Source organism: Callorhinchus milii, unplaced genomic scaffold (genome assembly GCF_018977255.1).
Source record: "Callorhinchus milii isolate IMCB2004 unplaced genomic scaffold, IMCB_Cmil_1.0 Scaffold21, whole genome shotgun sequence".
NCBI classification, from domain to species: Eukaryota; Metazoa; Chordata; class Chondrichthyes; order Chimaeriformes; family Callorhinchidae; genus Callorhinchus; species Callorhinchus milii.
Window position 1 is genome coordinate 8,987,307 of NW_024704762.1, and position 18,979 is coordinate 9,006,285.

Sequence of the window (18,979 nt, forward strand, 5' to 3'; positions counted from 1 at the left end):
AGGGCAATTAACTCAACACCGACTTTCAACCACTCAGATCCACATCACTTGGCCACTTTAGTGACCAAACCTGCTGAGCGATCAGTGAAGGAATCACAATGAGGTTATTGTGAATAAGGCATCAGTCACGTTCCCTCCCCCCGCGGGACTCTGCTGCCATACTTGATGCTGGCCAGAAATGACCTCAAAGAATTCTAGGTTTGCAAACTCCAAAGGCACTGTCTTTATTATATATATATAGAGAGAGAGAGTAAAATTTGCATGTCTGATCTTATATAAATAGTATAATCGCGTGAGTCGTACATCTACCCCAAGTCTCCTTCAAGAGTTCATATTCTCTGCAAATTCGACATAACTCATATTTGGCATAAGTTTCAACCGACACGACTTACGTGAGCGTCACTGCATTAAACAAAAGCCACTCGCACACACTGCATACAACCATCTAAACCTTGGGCAAGTTTCCTTACTCCACGCGCCTGATAATAATCCTTCAAGAACAAAAACCGAATAATAAATTGGTCACTTCAATCCACGACTGTTTGCGGGGACGCTGCTGTGCGCGATTGGCTGCCGCGTTTCGCCCACAATATACACTGTCAATTCACTTTACAGTCTATCCCGTGAAGCGCTTTGAGACGTCTCGAAGACGTGATAAGGCGCCGTATCAAATGCGAGGATTATTATTATTATTATATATTATAAACGGTCTGAGAGCAAGATAGTCCTGTCGTTTCAAGGCGAAACCCGTCAGCAACAACCTCGACCCTCTTTGAGACGTCTCAGCCACGTGATAAGGAGCTACATCAAACACCAGAATTATTATTATCATTATTATCCCTTTTTTCTCATCCACAATTTTGATGTTTACGAGTTTTTTTTTAAAAAGAAAGAAAACACAGAAACCACAGGCAAAAAAAAAACCCAGAATCTGCCCCCAAAGGATTTTTTTTTTTTTTTTGCCATTGCGCATTTTTCACGTGATGGGTTTGGAAAGAAAAATGACTGAGACCGATTGTAACTGATGATAGGCCTCTCAGCTCACACTCACAACAACAACAACAACAACAACTACTTGCACTTATGTGGCGTCCCTCACGCAGGGTGGCGTCCCAGAGCACTTGACGGTGACGGTGCCGCACACTCCGTCACCGTCAAGTGCTCGGTGGGAGGGTGGGTGGGGTTGGAGGTGGGGGGGGGAGGTGTCCATAGGCGCGGTCAAAGAGGAAGGTCTTCAGGCACGGAATGAAGATGGGGAAGGAAGGAAGGAAGTGGGGGGTGGGTGGGGGCAAGGCGGAGGGGTTGGAAGGAGAGCGTTCCAGAGTTTCGGGGCGAAGCGGCTGAAAGCGCGGCCGCCGATGGCGGAGCGGACGGAGGGAGAGGAACGGGGGGACAAGCGGGAGGTCGGAGCCAGTCGAGAGGAGACAAGTCTCACTCAGCTCAACCCCAACTTGGACAGAGTTGAGAGAATCCACTGGAGCAGAGGGGGGGGGAGGGGGGGGGGGGGGGAGAAAGGGGGCAAAACATAAATTGTGAGCGAACAGCAACCTTTCGAAAGTTACACACATCGCGAATTGGGTCACTGCTTTCGCACACAGCGTTTGGAAAGGAGAGGGTCTACAGGACCAGACCTCTGCTCTGTCTCTGGAGAGAGAGAGAAAGACATAGACATCGTGGTGTTGGGTTCAAGTCCAGACACAATTCACCCCCTTTCTCTCTCTCTCTCTCTCTCTCTCTCCCCCCACCCCCCTCCCCCCCCACCACCCTGTTCGTTTGCACATTCGCAGGAAACCAGTCGCAAAATAGCACTTGCAACATTTTGCAACATTTCGTGTCGGAAAAAACTTCCTAAAAAGTCGACTTTGCAAACAATCTTTTTGTATCTGTACACAGATCGACACAATGTTTCAGAGGAGAGAAAGAAAGAGAGAAAGAGTGAGTGAGTGAGTGTGAGAAAGAGGGAAAGGGGGAGAGAGAGAGGGGGAGAGAGAGGGAGAGAGAGGGGGAGAGAGGGGGCGAAAAAAAAAGAAAGAAAAGCACAGAAAACTCTTACACAAATAAGTGAAGACATCTTTTTTGAGAGAGAAATACAAGGCTCTCACTTCCAGATGAGGGCTCCTTCTGCACTCCCACCCTCTGCACCTACCCCCCCCACCCACACATACACCCCCACCCCTCCCTCCCTCCCTCCTCACACACATAAACCCAACCAGATCCAATCACCAGATCTTACACGAGAGGAAAAGGGGGAAAAAAAAGATTCTGTAACTTGCATCAGTTGCATCAGAGGATCCTCTTGAGACATTCACCCGCTTCTCTCAGTCACTTTTCTGCTCAGTTGCAGTGGTTGCCAAAGGTTGAAGTTGACCGGCTCCGACCTCCCCCGTGAAGTGACTTCATCTCAAGTCACTCACACACTCCACTCTCCACTCCACTCACTCCTTCCGGATCCAACACAAAACACCACTTTTTCCTGTTTCCGCCTTTCTTTCTAATACATTTTTTTTTCGACCACTCACCGACTCCCTCAAGTCTTGCACGTTGGCGCCTTCTGATGGCTGCAAAAAGAATAAGAGCGTAAGAAATGCCGGTGGGTGGGGGAAAAAACACCGAAGTCCCATCTGGTTCGCCTTCTACCTTCTACCTCTCAGCGCCTTGGGACGTCCTCCCGACGTGAAAGGCGCTCGATAAATGGAATCTTGTTGTTGTTGATGTTGTTGTTATTGGCCAAAAAATGATCCAACTTTGGTTCAACGTCTGATTGGAATCTCAAGCCAGTGAAACCCCCGCCTTAGAGTAATAATAATAATAAATATAATGATGACGATGATGATCCTGGAGTTTGATACAGAGCGCCATCGCGTCTTTGTGACGTCTCAAAGGGCTTCACAAGATGCACTGTGAAGTGAGTTGGCTGTGCATTTTGTGGACGAAACGCGGCAGCCGATTATAATAATAATATATAATAATCCTTGCATGGCACACAGCGGCGTCACCACGAACAGTCGTGGAGTGAGTGACCAAATGAAGTGACTTTATTCCCATTGTATGGAGATCTATGTTAGGCACAGGTTGGCAAGAGCCAAGGCTCTGGGACCCCAGATTGCGCATTGGGGTAACTGCTAAAGTTGTAATGATCCTAATAATCACACAACAATCCTTGCATTATAAACTGAGGTCTGCCTGCTTGAGGGGACGTTGGATGCCAATCGAAATGAGAGGAGCTGGTAAAGGAGCAAGTATTTATTGGGAGTGTAAGTCTCCATTATAGGGGCAACGCCAACAACAACAACAACAACAACCTGTATATATGGTAGCCCCCTTCAGGCGGGGCGGTGTCTCGGTGTGCTTAACGTGGTGGAGGTGACCGTAAGCACGGTTGAAGAGCAAGGTCTTCAGTTGTGATGTAAAACAAAAGAGGGGAAGGAGGGGCCAGGCAGAGGGATTGGAGGGGGCCAGGCAGAGGGATTGGAGGGGGCCAGGCAGAGGGATTGGAGGGGGCAAGGCAGAGGGATTGGAGGGGGCCAGGCAGAGGGATTGGAGGGGCAAGGCAGAGGGATTGGAGGGGGCAGGCAGAGGGATTGGAGGGGCAAGGCAGAGGGATTGGAGGGGGCAAGGCAAGGCAGAGGGATTGGAGGGGGCAAGGCAGAGGGATTGGAGGGGGCCAGGCAGAGGGATTGGAGGGGGCCAGGCAGAGGGGTTGGAGGAGGCCAGGCAGAGGGATTGGAGGGAGCAAGGTAGAGGGATTGGAGGGGGCAAGGCAGAGGGGTTGGATGGGGCAAGGTAGAGGGATTGGAGGGGGCAAGGCAGAGGGGTTGGAGGGGGCAAGGCAGAGGGGTTGGAGGGGGCCAGGCAGAGGGGTTGGAGGGGGCCAGGCAGAGGGGTTGGGGGAGTCAGGGCTGTAATAAACACAACACCCAGGACAAGACACTATAGTCCACAGTGCCACCACGTGGTCACAGGGCAGTAGAACACACACAACCGTCCACCAAAGTCGACACCCACATTGCCTGAGAAAGACCAGATTGGTAAATGGAGGTTTTTGCCTCTTGTTGTTGGAAGGCATTCGGTTATTAAGATTTTTTCAATCCATTTGCAAAGCATAGAACTTACCAACTCTCCTCGCCCCCGGCCCCTTCAGAGCCGTGTCTGCATCTTCAAGCCTCAACAACAAATACTTTTTTTTTTGCTTTTCGACTGGTTTGTCAAGACCTTCCTCTTTGATCGCACCTTCGGTTATCTTTCCCTCTCATCCCCCCCCCACCACCCCATGACACCCACCCATCCCGAGTCCAACCCCCAACTGCGGTGCGAACCCGCAACTGTCCAGCACCTTTGGATGCACTCCTGACACGAAAGGCCCCATAAAAATGCAACTTGTCGTGTTACTTGATCCCCTTCATTTCCCCAACCAACCCCCCCCCCCCCCATCCCAATACTTTAGCTCTCATCTAGACTCACAGGGAATTGAACCCACAACATTCTGGTCCCAACGCTGGTGCTCACCCAACTGAGCACCGCAGGATGACACGATGTCCTCATCGCCAATAACAACTGCACAAAATGGCTGCCACATTTGGCCTAAGGTCACATTTCTGACAACATCCTTGCGTAAGCAACATCGAATGCATTGGTCAGTGGCAGCATCTTATTCTATCATTCGCTTCACAACCAACCCCCATCTTCCCCCCCCCCCCCCCTCGAAACTGGAATAGCCCCCCCATCCCCATGATCTTCTATCAACTCACCCCCACTGGGGCAGACGCGAGGACTAGCCTGAGCTTGTGAAGTTTTGTGTAAACAACAAGTCGAACTGAACACAGTGGGTGGTTTTGTTAAAAGATTTGTCACTTTTATTGTTGGATGATGCACTCAGCCTCCCTCGCAACCCGTACATGTGTTTGGGGGTGGGGGGGGGGGTGGGGGAACAGTATGTGTATGTGTGTGTGTGGAAAGGGGGAGGCTAGACTCCAACACTTGCTGTAGAAGTGACTTGGCAACCTCAGATTCTCCCCCGCCCCAACACACCTCCTCGAGGCGGAGGCGGTGGAGGGGTTAGAGACAGGGATTCGCTCCTACGTCCCTGATCTGAAGTAAGCCACCTGTACCCATTGAAAGAGACGGAATTTGGGATGGAGCCGGGACTCTGGATGGGGAGCGAAGGACAGATTACCCCACAGAAAAACAAATGTAATTTATTTTCCCCCAAAGGTTTGAGTAGGGAGGCACAGGGTTGGCATCTTGTGTTGGCTGAGTGGTGTGTGTGTGTTGGGGGGGGAATGGGGGAGGGTCCTTCCCCTTACAGCCTGGGCTCTGGCCATCCATCTCCTCCCCTCCGTCCCCCCCCATCCCACAGTTTCTGACTGGACTTCAGTACGGAGTGCGTCAGATCAAACTCAGTTATAAAGGGGCCAATACTACAATGCCTACAGTAGTTAAGTGTCCTTTTGTTTTGGGATGGGGAGGGAGGGAGGAGGTGGGGAACCTAAAATGGGCCGTACCCACATCTCGTTTCCCAAGTAGATCAGCACTTGTTGGGTGAGGGAAGTTGGCTGATAGCCACAGAGTGGGGGAGAGGGAGAGAGAAAGGGGAGGAGAGGAGGGAGGGAGGGAGGGAGGTAGAAAGAACGAGATAGGGAGACAGGGAGGGAGGGTGATAGCTTATGGCTTAACTCGCTTACCTCCTCCCAGATAAGGAGATAGGAGCCAAGAGATACTGGCTGAGCGGGGGGAGGAGAGGGGGGCGGGGAGGGAGAAAGGGGAGAGGGGCAAGAGGGAGAGGTGGAGAAATCTGAAACCGTGAATAATTATATATAATATATATAATATATTAAAAAAGTGAGAGACAAGACAAAAAAAATTAAATAATAAAGTTAGGAGATTGAAAAAAAAATAAACCTTCGACCCCTCCGCCCCGCACAACACCCCCAACCCCCCCACCCCTTCCCCCACCCCCCACCCCGGACCCTACAAGGAAAAGGAACAATGAACGAACCATTTTGTATTTAAAAAGTACAGCTCCAATAAATACCACAGCAGTAAATTAAAGATCACAAAAAAAAACACATCGATGTAGTCACTCAGAAATATAAATACTAACCCTGCTAACCTGCGTGTTTCGATTATAAAATACAACGGTACATATGTAAAGATGCCTCTAGCTAGTCTATTTAATAAGGGGGGACATTTAATAGTGGGTGTGGATATGATCTGACTCCTCTGTTTCATGCTGTCTGGCCAAAGCACTAAGTCTTCATTCAGCAGGTGCGTTGGGGGGTGGGTGGGTGGGTGGTGGGGGGGGACTTTGTAACATATAAACACACACATGTACATCCAGGAAGAGCCTCTCTCCTCCCCGTGTCTGAAACATCTTGCTCTGCCGACAGGAAAGAAAGAGAGAAAACGTTTAATTTTTACACTCGACGCACAGGATACTTCGCTCTGTTTGGGAGACGGTTTTTTTTTGTCTACGAACAAAATTTGATATAAAATTTGGTTATTAAATAAGTGGTTTGTTTGGATTGGTGGGACTGGAGCCAGGCACCAGACTTGGCTTTGAAACGCAGTCCACGGCCTCTCCTCCTGCTCCTGGTTAAGAGTTCTTGGGCCTCGACTCGAGATCACAGCAAAACTTCGGTCAGAGATGAGGAAACAGAAATGTGGGGGCGTTAGCCTGAAACCAGCGCTGAGGCTCAGGGGAAAGCACGGTCTGGCAAGCTTTCCACTGTCTGTCCAACTAGGACCACCCTACCCGTTAGGGCTTTGGCTTGAGGGTTAACAGGACCTGAGTGAGATGACTCCCTGCCCCCAGTGACTGGTCGGCCCTTCCAGGTCCTGCCGATGAGCCAGGCTGGGCTGTGCTGTCATCAGCAGTGAGAGCCCTGGAATACTGCAGACACTCTGCGTATCCTATCGCTCATTTCACAACCCCCCGCCCGTCACATCGCAGAGGGCTGGCTCGATCAAGGCCTTCTATTGCCAGACAAGTCACCTCGGAGCAGGCTCAGCTCCAAAGAGACGCCGCTTACCTCTCACCTAAGGAGAATCGTCAATGAGGGAGCTTTACTCTACATCCTACCCACCCACACACGGGGAACCTGACCAGAAACTTCTCCTGTGGAGAGGCCACAATCTTTACATTCAGGAAAACGTACGTTCCTGGTTGCACTTTCCCAGGAACATTGCACCGAGTAATCACTGAGAGTCAGATTGGGTCTGACCAGGAACTGAGCCAGAGAGAGCCTGACTCCTCTCAGGTTCGGTCTGGACACAGGAGTGAGTGTCAGGGAGACTGTGTTGTTACCATTTGCTTCCCGATGGTTCGCTCGTCTCCTGTGTCGCCGCCGATGCTCGGCTGCCGGTCTCCAGCTGCTCTCCGGTCACCTCGATTCCGTCGTCCACGTCGGACGCAAACAGTTCCGGGTCATAATCGTAACTCGCTCCGTAAGAGTAATAGGAGACTTCTGATTGTGGCACAGGAGTCTCCTCTGTGTGTGTGTGTGTGTGTGTGTGAGCGAGAGAGGGAGAGGGAGAGAGAGAGGTGGGGAGAAAGAGAGATAGGAAGGGAGGGGGAAAGAGAGAGAAAGAGAGAAAGGAAGCGATGGAGCATAGAGATGGGGGTGGAAGACAGGGAAGGAGACAAGGAGAGAGATGGAAAAACAGATTCAGAGGGAGCGAGAGAGGAGGTTGAGTTAGAAAGGGGAAGAGAGAGAAAGGTTAGAAAGGACAGGGAGAGAGAGGGAGAGAGAGAGAGAGAGAGATGGACAGATAATTCACAAGATTAGTTTGGATGCAGCCCCTTCGACCCACATGATCTCATCATTCCAGAACACCCCATCCCCACCATCTTTCCATCACGGCATCAAGCTGTGCGCTGGGTCCGTGCGGGAACTGGGCCTTGGCGCGGAGCGCAGGAAGCGCCGCCCGCGACAATAACCACAACAATAATACCGACACGCCTCGAAAGCGCTTCGCGGGGGATGCACCGTAAAGCGGAAGGGCCGCGGATCATTTTGCGGGGCAGCGGCACGGCCTGGAAATGCGGCAAAATTTGGCCGTCGAATTTTTCTTTACATTAAGAATGACTGTCGGTGTTGTCTGATTCCCAGCAACGAGGGACTGAGACGTCAGGACCCACAGGGCTGCGCTACCCCGACAGGGTCGAGCCCCTAAAGCCCCGCAGTGTCAGCCACGCACCACCGGGTGGCGACTGCCCACCATTTTTTGCACAAACCTCCACCAAACCTCCTGTGCAGAGGATGAGCGGAGTCCTGTTAAAATTGATGCGCGCGTGTGGGGGGGGGGTGTGTGTGGGGGGGTAGGGGGGTGGGGGTGTGCTGTGGTATGTGGGTGGGGAGGGGAGCAAGGGGATTAGGGGATTTGTTGAGGCTCATCCCGCAAAATACACAGTCACTCCGCTTTACAGGATATCCCGTGAAGCGCTTAGGGACGTCTCGACGACGTGACCAGGCGCTGTATCAACCACGAAAACGCCAGGATTATCAGACACGTGTTTCTCAGAGCCTGACCCCCCCCCACCGCCCCCACCCACATAATTGCAAGCGCTTCCAAGGTGCGATGAAGTTGGCTGCGTTTTTGTGATAATTTACGTAAAGAGTGCGCATCTTAGAGCGAGCGAGCGAGCAGGGTGGAGTGGGGTGGAGTGGGGCGGAGGGGGGGGGAGAGGGTAGACTAAATATTTCTGGGGAGGCTTTCAGGCACTGCAATCATCTGCGAAATCGAAATAAAGTATTTTTTTTCCTCTCCTGCAAAATGAATCGTTATCACCTGCGCACAACGTACCACTTAGAAAAGCGTTTAAAGCTGACAGCACCGGAGACGTGGGCAATTCGGCTCTGGGTGTCTGTGCTGGTACCTCTCTTCCCAACACTGGAGTCTCCCTCTTACTCTACTCTGCTCCCATTCTCCTGCTCGCTCCTTGTACAGAGGTTGGCCATTGGGATATAAAGTTGCGAGGGTTACCTGATTGGGTTTGGTGTGTCTGTTCCGGTTCCACCGCAGAAGATGCAGGTTCCTTTTCTTCGGCTACGCTTTCCGCTGCGAGCGAGAAAAAGGGACAGAACAGGGAGCTTAGAGAATGCCCTACAGGCCCGGTCTTACCCACTCTCGTCACCTTTATTTACTCTCGAACATTGGGAGAAAATCAGTACTATTCCCCTAAAATATGAGCCTTTGCAGGCAACAATTCATCAGTCAGGGTTGTAGGTGAAATGCGCATCGATTGCCTGGTCGCCAGTCCCCAAACTCACTGCACTGCCGTCAACAGAGAGAGAGGAGAACTCTCCTCATTAATCTGGGACAGATTTGAACCAAGTCCCCACTGGTTTATCTTCTTACGTTTCACCCAGAAAATAACCCCGTTACTCCACTTTACAATGTATTCCGCGAAGCGCTTGGAGACGTCCAAACCAGGCGCAGCATCATACGCAAGGATTATTATTATTATTATTTGGATGATAACGGAAGACAGCTTACCCGACGGACACTGAGACATCGGAACCTGCTCAATGCGGGTGTTATTGCGACACGAAGCCACCTCCATCTGGCACTGGTTCTGGTAAATCACCGAGTCAGAGCCACACACCAGGTCTCCATCATACCCGCAGTCTCGATAACACATGCACTTCTCGTAGTGGTCCTCCTCCAGGCAGTCAAACACGTTGTTACAGGTGCCAGTGTGCACGAATCCTGCCAGTAAAACACACAGGTAGGAGAGAGAGGGCGAAGAGTTTCTGTGTTACAGTAGCTTTGGCCACTTAATTTTACCCCCAGACCTTCCACCGACTCTTCCCACGGTCCCTTCTTGAGCAGCGAACCGATAAAAAAATACACACACACACACAGATGTTCCCGCAGGGCCACCGGACCACATCTCCCTCCGACCCACCGGCATCTTGTACACCTTCCTCTATGTCGGTTGCCCACCCGAGACACTCCGTACTGACCTGCCTGCTCCCTCCGCTCAGGGGGCACTGGCCTGCTCCATGCACCCCCCACCCACCCACCCCGCCATGCCCACCCGACCATCGGCGCTCGGGCCTTTAGCCTTTCTGCCCCCCACCCTTTGTAACTCCATCTCCGCAGTCCCTTCGCCTCGCCACCCCCCTCCCTCGCCTCCTTCAAAGCCCGTCTCAAGACTTTCCTCTTCGGCCGCCCTCCTATCCCTGAAGCCGGTCAGTCAGGCACTGATGGGGAAACGGGGAGGGGGAATCTATTCTACGCCTCGTCCATTGACTCATCCCCACAGAGACCTCAGCATTGGCAACGAGAGGTCCAAACAGCCCCTCTGGTACTTGTTTGGGAACACCGCAGTTGCCACAGGAACCGCCACAACTGGCTGGGTTTGTTTCTCCCCCCCCCCCCCATCCCGTTAAGATCGGGTTTCCAATAACACACACAAAACAAAATGCTGCGAAGGGGTGACATCATTGGGGCAGCTGGAGCCTAGAGAAGGAACAAAATCCAGTACAAAAAAAAACCTTTCTCCTCCCTCCGCCCGCTTTTTTCCTGACTGATAGCACTTAAGAAAGAAGCCACCGACATTACGCTGTGTTACGAGAGCCTTATTTATTGAGCAAAGCTCTGCTCGGGATCCGGTCTCCTACAGCTTGTGATTTTTCGAACTGGTTTATGAATGGATTATTGAATGAACGTTCCTTTTAGTCAGTAAATAACTCCCCCCCCCCCCCCCGTCCACCCCCAAGCCCAACCACCGCCCCCCACCCCCCACCCAACCCCCTCGCCCTTATTTTGATTGGGGCGGGGAATAAGCTGCCCCCAAGCCTCCGGATGGCAAGGTAGTAATTTGTTGTTATTACAGGAGTGTGTGTATTCCTGCCCTACATTAGCTGCTGGCTGACAGCTATGAGGTTAGTCTAAAATAAACCAGAAATCCACATTAAGTCACCAGTCCTCGCTCGTAAACTACCTGTAATGAGTGGGTCTGACCTTGGCAGGCTGCGATGGTAAATTAATACCCTGGACTAAGAGAGCGAGAGAGAGTGAGAGCGAGAGAGAGAGCGTGCCTGGCTTTAGGCTGGGGGCACACTGAGAGATGGCCTGGTTTGGGGAGTGGGGGGGGGGGGTTGGGGGAGGACTTGCCATAATGACTCCCGTCAGGAATGTATTCCTCAGCGGAATTAGGCTATAAATTGTCAACAGGTTAGGGGGAGCAGTGGGAGGGAAGCAGAACTCAACAGAAATCCACTGTGCTTTCTGCATCGAGCTTCAGGCAAAGAGGGTTGGGTGGGTGTGTGTGTGTGTGTGTGGGGGTGGGGGTGGGGGTGTGGTGTGTGGGGAGGGTCGCAACGCAGAGCGGTGACCCTCGAAGGCCCCAACCTTAAGTGGGCCAAGTCGTAAACTCAGCGGGAGGCCTGAGGCTGATGAACAGACCCGCGCCAGTTGTCAGCAGCCCTGGAGTCTCGTTCACCTGGGTCACAGTTAGAGGAGCAGTCAACAGGGTCAGGGTCATTCCTGTTCTTTACTCAGCTCAGCGCCAGTCTGCACTCGCATTCGCTGCGTTAGAAATCTGACAATTGCCACACAAACATCTTTTTTTTTCCCCCTCCCAAAAAGAAATAACCCAAATTAAGAGGCTCCGACGCCAACAAAACAGCGCAGGGTTGGAGTCCAATTTGTGGCAATAAAGGTCCCACCTCGTTAGAACGCAGTGGTTTGGGTCCGTTACCTCTGAGCTCACATTATAACCCGACCAGCAAAAAACTGAGGGGCTTTAATAGTGGAGTCAGTGTGTGCCTGAGCCACGTGCATTGCCGCTGGATTTTTTTTGTTGCTCAGCCGGGTGTCTCGACACACGCGGAAACCCATCACCGTTGCTTGAGAGTCTCGAAACCCAACTGAGAATTCCGTGCCTCCCGCCCTCACGTGGAAATCCCCGAGATTGATGGTTGGAATGGAATGCGCGCGCTCTCTCTCTCTCTCTCTCGGGAGGGGCACGGGGTTGGCAAGAGCCCAGGCTTTGGGGGGGGGTGGGGGGAGCCCAGAGTGTGCGTTGGGGTAATTGTTGAGAGTCTAACAGCTAAAACTGCATCACTTACCATTGATGGCACTGCCTGGCAAGCTTTCCTGCTGCTTGTCTAGCTAGGACCACCCAACCCATTAGGGCTTTGGCTGCAAGGTTGACAAGAGGTCAAACACAGATTTATTTTCCCCGATCAAAACCGGCGCCCTGCGAACTCTAACCAACAAGTAACCACGGAAAGCTTTGCCCATGTACCTACCTATCCAGCGGTTGGCCGAGCTCTCCACCTCGTTGCATGTTGTTCCGTCGCACAGCTCGCGGGCGAGAGGACTGGTCTCGCTGACGTTGTAGAATCGAGTGGCCTCGAACGCTGGAGACAAAAGAGAACGTGTTCCAACACAGGCGACCACTCCCACAGCGCGAATCACATCCGAGACACTCAAAGAGGCTAGACATGCCAGTCAGACACAAGCAGGGCACTTGAGTTCACCTGGTTCATAGTAGTCGTACACCTTGACTGGTATGGGAGCCGTCTTCCCGACAATGTATTCGCGGTAAGCGTGGAATTTCACACAGGTCATACACTGGCTGGGAATCTGGATAAACAGGGAGAAAGAGCGGAACTCAGGGTGGCTGTAGGAAAGGATCTGCTAAAGTGTGGAACGCCAGAAAATTCTTCAGCTCAAGTCACAATTTGAGACGTCCTCCTGATGTGAAAGGTGCCGTACGTAAATGTAAATTGGATTGTATTGTATTGTAATTTGGAAACAGATTCCCTTTATGAAGACCGAGAAAAACTGGCTTCCAAATTAGGAGTGAATTGAAGATTTTTCTACCCCAAGTTTCTGCACCGTCTTAAATTTTCAAGATACTGGTCATTAGGGCTAAGAGTAGGAGAAATTTGGGACTTCCTGTAGCTCAAGGTGGTGTCTTGGATTGACCTACGAGCTGGAATCTGCTCTGCGCCCCTGGAAACACAACAATCCTAGTTTTCCACTCGACTGAACATAGGGAACCGAGGATCTGAAACAAACCCAAGTTGCAAAGTTGAATTCACTCTTGTCTTACCTCGTCAAAATAAAATAAAACTTTTCTTCCCTCCGTTTCGTAGCGTTTGAGCTCAATCTGTTTATCCAGGAGCAGCTGAAAGAGAGAGAGAGAGAGAGAGAGAGAGAGAAAGAGGGAGAGAGAGAGAGGGAGAGAGAGAGAGAGAGGGGAGAGGGACAGTTAATCTGGAATTATATGTTTGCAACTTTTATATTATACGATATTTGACGTGGCGCCTATTAAAAAAGTGCTTCGCAAAGTTTTCTGGGAAGTGTAGTAACTGTGCATTCACCGGCAAAATATAGTCAATTCGCTTCACAGTGTATCCCGCGAAGCGCTTTGAGGTGCCTCGAAGACGTGATCAGGCGCCGTATCAAATGCGAGGATTGTTATTATTACAGAGCAACAGGTTTTAAGAAAAGTAAGACGGGTTCAAGTGAGCAAACTCAGTGCCCACCGACACGCAACATCGATTTTCATTGAGTTGTAATTTTTGTTTGCCAAAATAAAGAGAAGGAAAGTAGCGGAGGTGTGTTGCGAGGGAGGTGGAGGGGAGCGGAGGGGGGAGAGAGGGGAAAGGGGGTAAAGCGTTCAGTTTTTTTTAAAAAAAAGCAGAAACTTCACATTTACCGAAGGGCATTTTACTACACGAGCGTTTAACCCACGGTCGAGAAATTAAAAAGTCTGTTTTAATTTGTCATTAGGGCTTTTAATAGGGACTGAGCAGTTTGTGAAATCAGGAACAGGCTACAGACAGACTCTTTACGATGTGCACTCACACACTGGCGCCAACACGAATTGCTCTGCCCAGCCAGGGCTGAGTTTTACAAGGCAGCTTGATGTATGGCCGCAGGGATTCGTTCCTCTCTCTTTCTCTCCACCCGCACCCCCCCCCCCCCTCCCCTTCCACCCCCTCCCCTCCCTGCTCGACCCTTTCAGCACCCGGAGATGTTAACAAGATTTGCGGGCACGTAATCCCAGGCACCAGCAAGAGGTAGACAATCAATTTCACTGTGGCTCCAGCATTGTTCCACGAAACGACCCCTCCAACCTCTCTCTCCCTCTCTCTCTCGCGCACACACACACACGACAGTTTACAGTGGATTGCAAAACAAGAGGCTACTGTATGGGGCCTTTGCTGGACTAACAGTGAGCTTGGGAGTAGCTTGAGGGAGCAAGCTAGCCAGTGTAAATAACAACAACTTCAACAACAACTTGCATTTATATAGCGCCCCCTCATGCAGGGTAGCGTCCCAGAGCCCTTAATGCAGGGCTATGAAAATTGAGGGAGGAGAGGTAAATAATAATCCTGGCATTTGATACAGCGCCTTATCACGTCTTCGAGACATCTCAAAGCGCTTCACAGGGTACACTGCAAAGTGAATTGACTGTATATTTTGTGGGTGAAATGCCGCAGCCGATTGCGCACAGCAGCGTCCCCGCAAACAGTCGTGGATTGAAGCGACCAAGTTACCATTATTAATAATTTTCGAAGGGATTATTACCCCTTGGAAAGCAATCCGCCAATCGACTGACAACCGGGTTCCTGCCTACTGCTAGGTAAACAGAGGAAGGAGTGTGTGTGGAGTTGGGAAACTTGCCTAAGGTAACAACCTCTGAACCCCAAACTTCAGGCTGAGCTCCGTGTACATTCGCTGCTGCGCTCGCCTGCAGGGAGACTTGACCGTACTTGACTGCGGTGCTCTTTGGAGGCGTTTCCACGTCGTACACAGACGGCTTCTCAAATGCAAACCCGGTGGAACGCCATAAGTTCTACAACGCAGTTCCCTCGCTAGCCACGCGTTGTGTGGGGAGAGGATTTGACTGCGGAGGACGTGACTGTAGAGTTTGCAGGCGAACCACGGCAGCCAATTCGCGCCCAGTGAGATCCCGCAAACCTGTTTGGCAGCGAGCGACCAATTTATTTATCCGGAGGGTTGTCGGCCTGGGGAGTACCGGGAAAAAGTTTAAAGCCTCACCTTTAATTTAAAAGAACGTAAGAATTTGGCCTTCCGCCCTCCTGGCAGTTACTTTGACATCTCCATGTCCCAAACCGCACACCGTGCCCCGAGATATTATTTTCCCGCAGAAATCTACCAAGTGCGTTCTCGAAAGAAACGATAGGTACTGCTTTCCCTTCGGCCTCGAGTTTACTACGCGCTCACTGAAGTAGTCTTTCCCTCTCCCTCTTCGTTTTAGACCAAAAAGAAATTTAATTGAACAAAAGAAAATGGATTGGATCGAGATTCCCAGAGCACGAGAGAGAGGACGAGAGAGAGAGAGAGGACGAGAGAGAGAGAGAGAGAGAGAGCACCGCTCTGGGCTGCTGATGTGCACGTGTCTGAGCATGTTTCTGCACGTTTGTGTGTGCCTGTTATTACACTGTGGTTGCTGTAAAACTAATGCAAGAGGCCCCTTGTGGAAAGACCTTTGGCTCACTCACAGCAGCCCTCGTCCCAGCATTCTTCATTCGGAGTGTGCCCAGCTAATGACGAAGACGTTCACTGCGACTTGCCGGTGCAGTTTTAACCCTTAAACCCTTCAACGACAACAACACTAACCCTCGCGTTTGACGTGTGCGAAACATACAGTCACTCCACTTGACAGGATATGCTGTGAAGCGTTTTGAGAACGTCTCGAAGACGCGATGAGGCACTTTACCAAATGCAAAGATTGTTAGTATTGTTGTTGTTATTACTATATGGCGCCTTCCCACGTCTTTTAATTGTTTATCCTTGGCCAAATTGTTATTTTGAGGGGATTACCACCCCCCCCACCGCCGGAAAAGCGATCCGTCAATCGACGAGCGAAGGGTTCCTATTTACCGCTGGACAAAACAGAGGCGTGTTTGTGGAGTAAGGAAACCTGCCTAAGGTTACGCCCCACCCGGGAATCGAACCCGGGTCCTCTCGCTTGCGAGGCGAGCGCTCAATGACACCACTGTGTGGATCTCTCGTGGCTTGCGTCTGCGGTGGCGATAGAACTTACAGGTTTCGCTCAACGTGGAAGCATCAATTGGCAACGATGGCACGAAAGCACAGTACTTGTTAAGTGGGAGGCAAATAGGTCTCGGAAACAGTTCCCAGCTTCCCCCCCAGCACACCTTCTGAAAATATTATTCTATTCTAACATTTCAGTAGCAACACTCCTGCGGTACTCGCAGAGGACAGAGAGACGCTGGAATAATCCTCGGTCCAATATTTACTTTGGAATCGGTTGAAACAAAATTGTGACCTCAAATTCTTGTTGCTAGTTTTCCCGCCAATCTTTTTTCTCCCCCACACCCCCCCCTCGCCCCCCTCTCGCTTTCTCTCACTGCCACTGTATTCCCTCCTCTCTCCGGGGACTCCCTCCCCGTTTCAAGCGCTCTGGGATTCCGCCCGGCGTGAGGGCCACTATATGAACGCAAGTTGTGGTTGTTGTTGACTCCTTCTTGGCCCTATCACCAGGGGAAATGGGGGAGAGGGGCGCGGTGGGGGGGGTCTAATATTCACGCATGCTCCTTTCAGCCCCGGGAGGGAGGGGCTTTGGCTTTTTTCCTCTCTCCCACTCTGTTATAGCATCTTATTCAATGTCAGCAGGCACCCATTACCTCCAGATTGCTGATCATGGTATCTGATGCCTCCGTCCATCCTTCCTCTCGATCCCTCCTCTCCCCCATTCCCCCCCACCTCCGCCCCCCCCCCACCCCAGCCCCCCCACACCACACAAGCTATAAGTGTTGTTCTTATAGCAGGAACCAGATTGAGTCCAAGACACTGAGCCTTCAGTGGAACGAGGTGCAGACGTTTGGCGAGATTACTCCCCAGTTGTACACTCCAGTCAAAGAGGCACTGCCTCCTCCCGAGATAAGGACTTACAAACCATTCACACGGAGCTGGGACTCAACACTCTACTCTGCTGACAGACCCCGTTTGCTCTCAGTCTTCTCTCTTCCGCAAAACCCCCCACACTTTCCCTCCCCCCGGCTCGGCCCCGGGATCCGTTACTGTGAAGCGCTCCGAGAGGCCGTCCGGCGAAGGGGGCACTATATAAATCCAAGTTGTTGTCGTTGTTCTTTATGGCGATTGCTTGTTTATCAATATCAGAAACCATTCGATTGGGGAAATTCAGAAAAGGCGAGAGTGAGAGGGCGAGTAACAGAGCGAGTGAGAGAGCGTCATGAGGGAGTCGTGAGGTTTTCCCTACCTGTTCGAGGCTCTCCACGCCCGCTCGGAACCCCGACAGGAGAGGCACCTCCAGAACAGCCATGTTCGAGGAGCCGGAGTGGAGCCACCTACAGGAGCGAGAAGGAGGTCAGCGATCGGGGTGGACAGCCACGAGACTTGCCCACGCGGAGGCCCACAAACAAGACGCAGCGACAACTTGCATTTACGTAGCGCCCTTCACGCTGGGGTTGTGTCCCCGGAGCGACACTCGAGAACGACCCGCGAGCAGAAAGCCGTGTTGGCTTGAGAGAAGGAGGGACGCACACACACATGCAGGAACACACACACACGCGCGCACACATGCATGCACGGAGGGCCGAGCGGTGGCCACGAAGGTGGGGGGCAGTGGAGGGGGTGTGTTGGCGAATGTACCTGGCACAAGCTTCCACGGTGACTTTGTATTCCTGGTGATCCTGGTCGGAGGCAGGGTCGTCGTCATGGGCCCCCACAGCGCGGCGCCTGCGGGAACGCTCGGAGCGGTTGTCGTTGCGGGAGGGGGCCCGGGCCGGGGGCTGGTGCAGGTGGCGCTCCCGCTTGGGCTCCTGCAGCGTGACTGAGAGCTGGAACGCCGGCTTGGCCACCGGGTCTGGAACGTTGTACGTCACGTCGATCTGCAAAGTCACGGATATTAATAATAACATTAATAATAATAATCCTTGCGTTGGATACAGAGCCTTTGAGACGCACGTACAAGGCACGCGCACACACAGACACGCGCGCACACAGACACGCGCGCACCCAGACACGCACACAGACACCCACACAGACACGCGCGCACACAGACACGCGCGCACCCAGACACGCACACGCCGACACGGGCACACACAGACACATGCGCACACAGACACCCACACAGACACGCGCGCACACAGACACGCGCGCACACAGACACGCGCGCACACAGACACTCCCCCACACAGACACGCGCGCACACAGACACGCACACGCCGACACGGGCACACACAGACACATGCGCACACAGACACCCACACAGACACGCGCGCACACAGACACATGCGCACACAGACACGCACACAGACACGCGCGCACACAGACACCCACACAGACACGCGCGCACACAGACACATGCGCACACAGACACATGCGCACACAGACACCCACACAGACACCCACACAGACACGCGCGCACACTGCGATGTAACTTTTTTTATTCCATACCCACCTGCATCAGGCAGCAGCCCTCTCCCTTGGCGCTGACAAACAAGCCGGTCGGGATGCTCGGAATCTAGCGGGAAAAAAGGGGAGAAAGACACAAAATGCCATTGAACCAGGAATAATACCAAATCTACAACTGGGGAATACAAAGGCCCGACCGAAGATGTTGGGGCCGGCAGGGCGCGGTGACATGGAGCAGGCCGGTGCGGAGGGATGGTGTCTAGAAGGAGGTCGGGCTCGGAGCGAGGGGCCTGGGCGCAGGGTCACTCACCACCGCCGTTTGGAGGATCTTCTTGTTGTCTTTGTTCAACTCAAAGGACTCCTGAAAATCCAGGTTGGTTGAGGCGAGGGAGATGGTCAGATTGACGCCCCCCACGTAGGAGAGGATGGCGTACTCGGAGAGCGCTTGCAGAGCGACGCAGGTGTCCTGGAGAGAGAGAGAGAGAGAGAGAGAGACATAGAGAGAGCACAAGAGAGAACAGCTGAGGTTAATCTCACTTCAACTGAAACGTCCCACGGCTCCACAGCACTTCAGCGGAGTATGCAC

General features: G+C 52.2%; 1 protein-coding gene across 1 annotated transcript in view; it reads right to left on the reverse strand.

Moving 5' to 3' along the window:
* Positions 1-5,986: 5,986 nt before the first annotated feature.
* The window catches only part of cpamd8 (C3 and PZP like alpha-2-macroglobulin domain containing 8), a 45,546-nt gene continuing 32,553 nt past the window's right edge, over positions 5,987-18,979 (reverse strand). Inside the window, exons 33-43 of the mRNA XM_042342696.1 lie at positions 18,704-18,859; positions 18,440-18,502; positions 17,629-17,867; positions 17,237-17,324; positions 13,070-13,144; positions 12,492-12,597; positions 12,261-12,371; positions 9,496-9,708; positions 8,983-9,057; positions 7,304-7,487; positions 5,987-6,376 (exon numbers count right to left, since the gene is read on the reverse strand). Of these exons, the coding sequence (XP_042198630.1) occupies position 6,376; positions 7,304-7,487; positions 8,983-9,057; positions 9,496-9,708; positions 12,261-12,371; positions 12,492-12,597; positions 13,070-13,144; positions 17,237-17,324; positions 17,629-17,867; positions 18,440-18,502; positions 18,704-18,859 (1,311 nt within the window). The 3' untranslated portion in view covers positions 5,987-6,375. The remainder of the gene's footprint in view (positions 6,377-7,303; positions 7,488-8,982; positions 9,058-9,495; positions 9,709-12,260; positions 12,372-12,491; positions 12,598-13,069; positions 13,145-17,236; positions 17,325-17,628; positions 17,868-18,439; positions 18,503-18,703; positions 18,860-18,979) is intronic.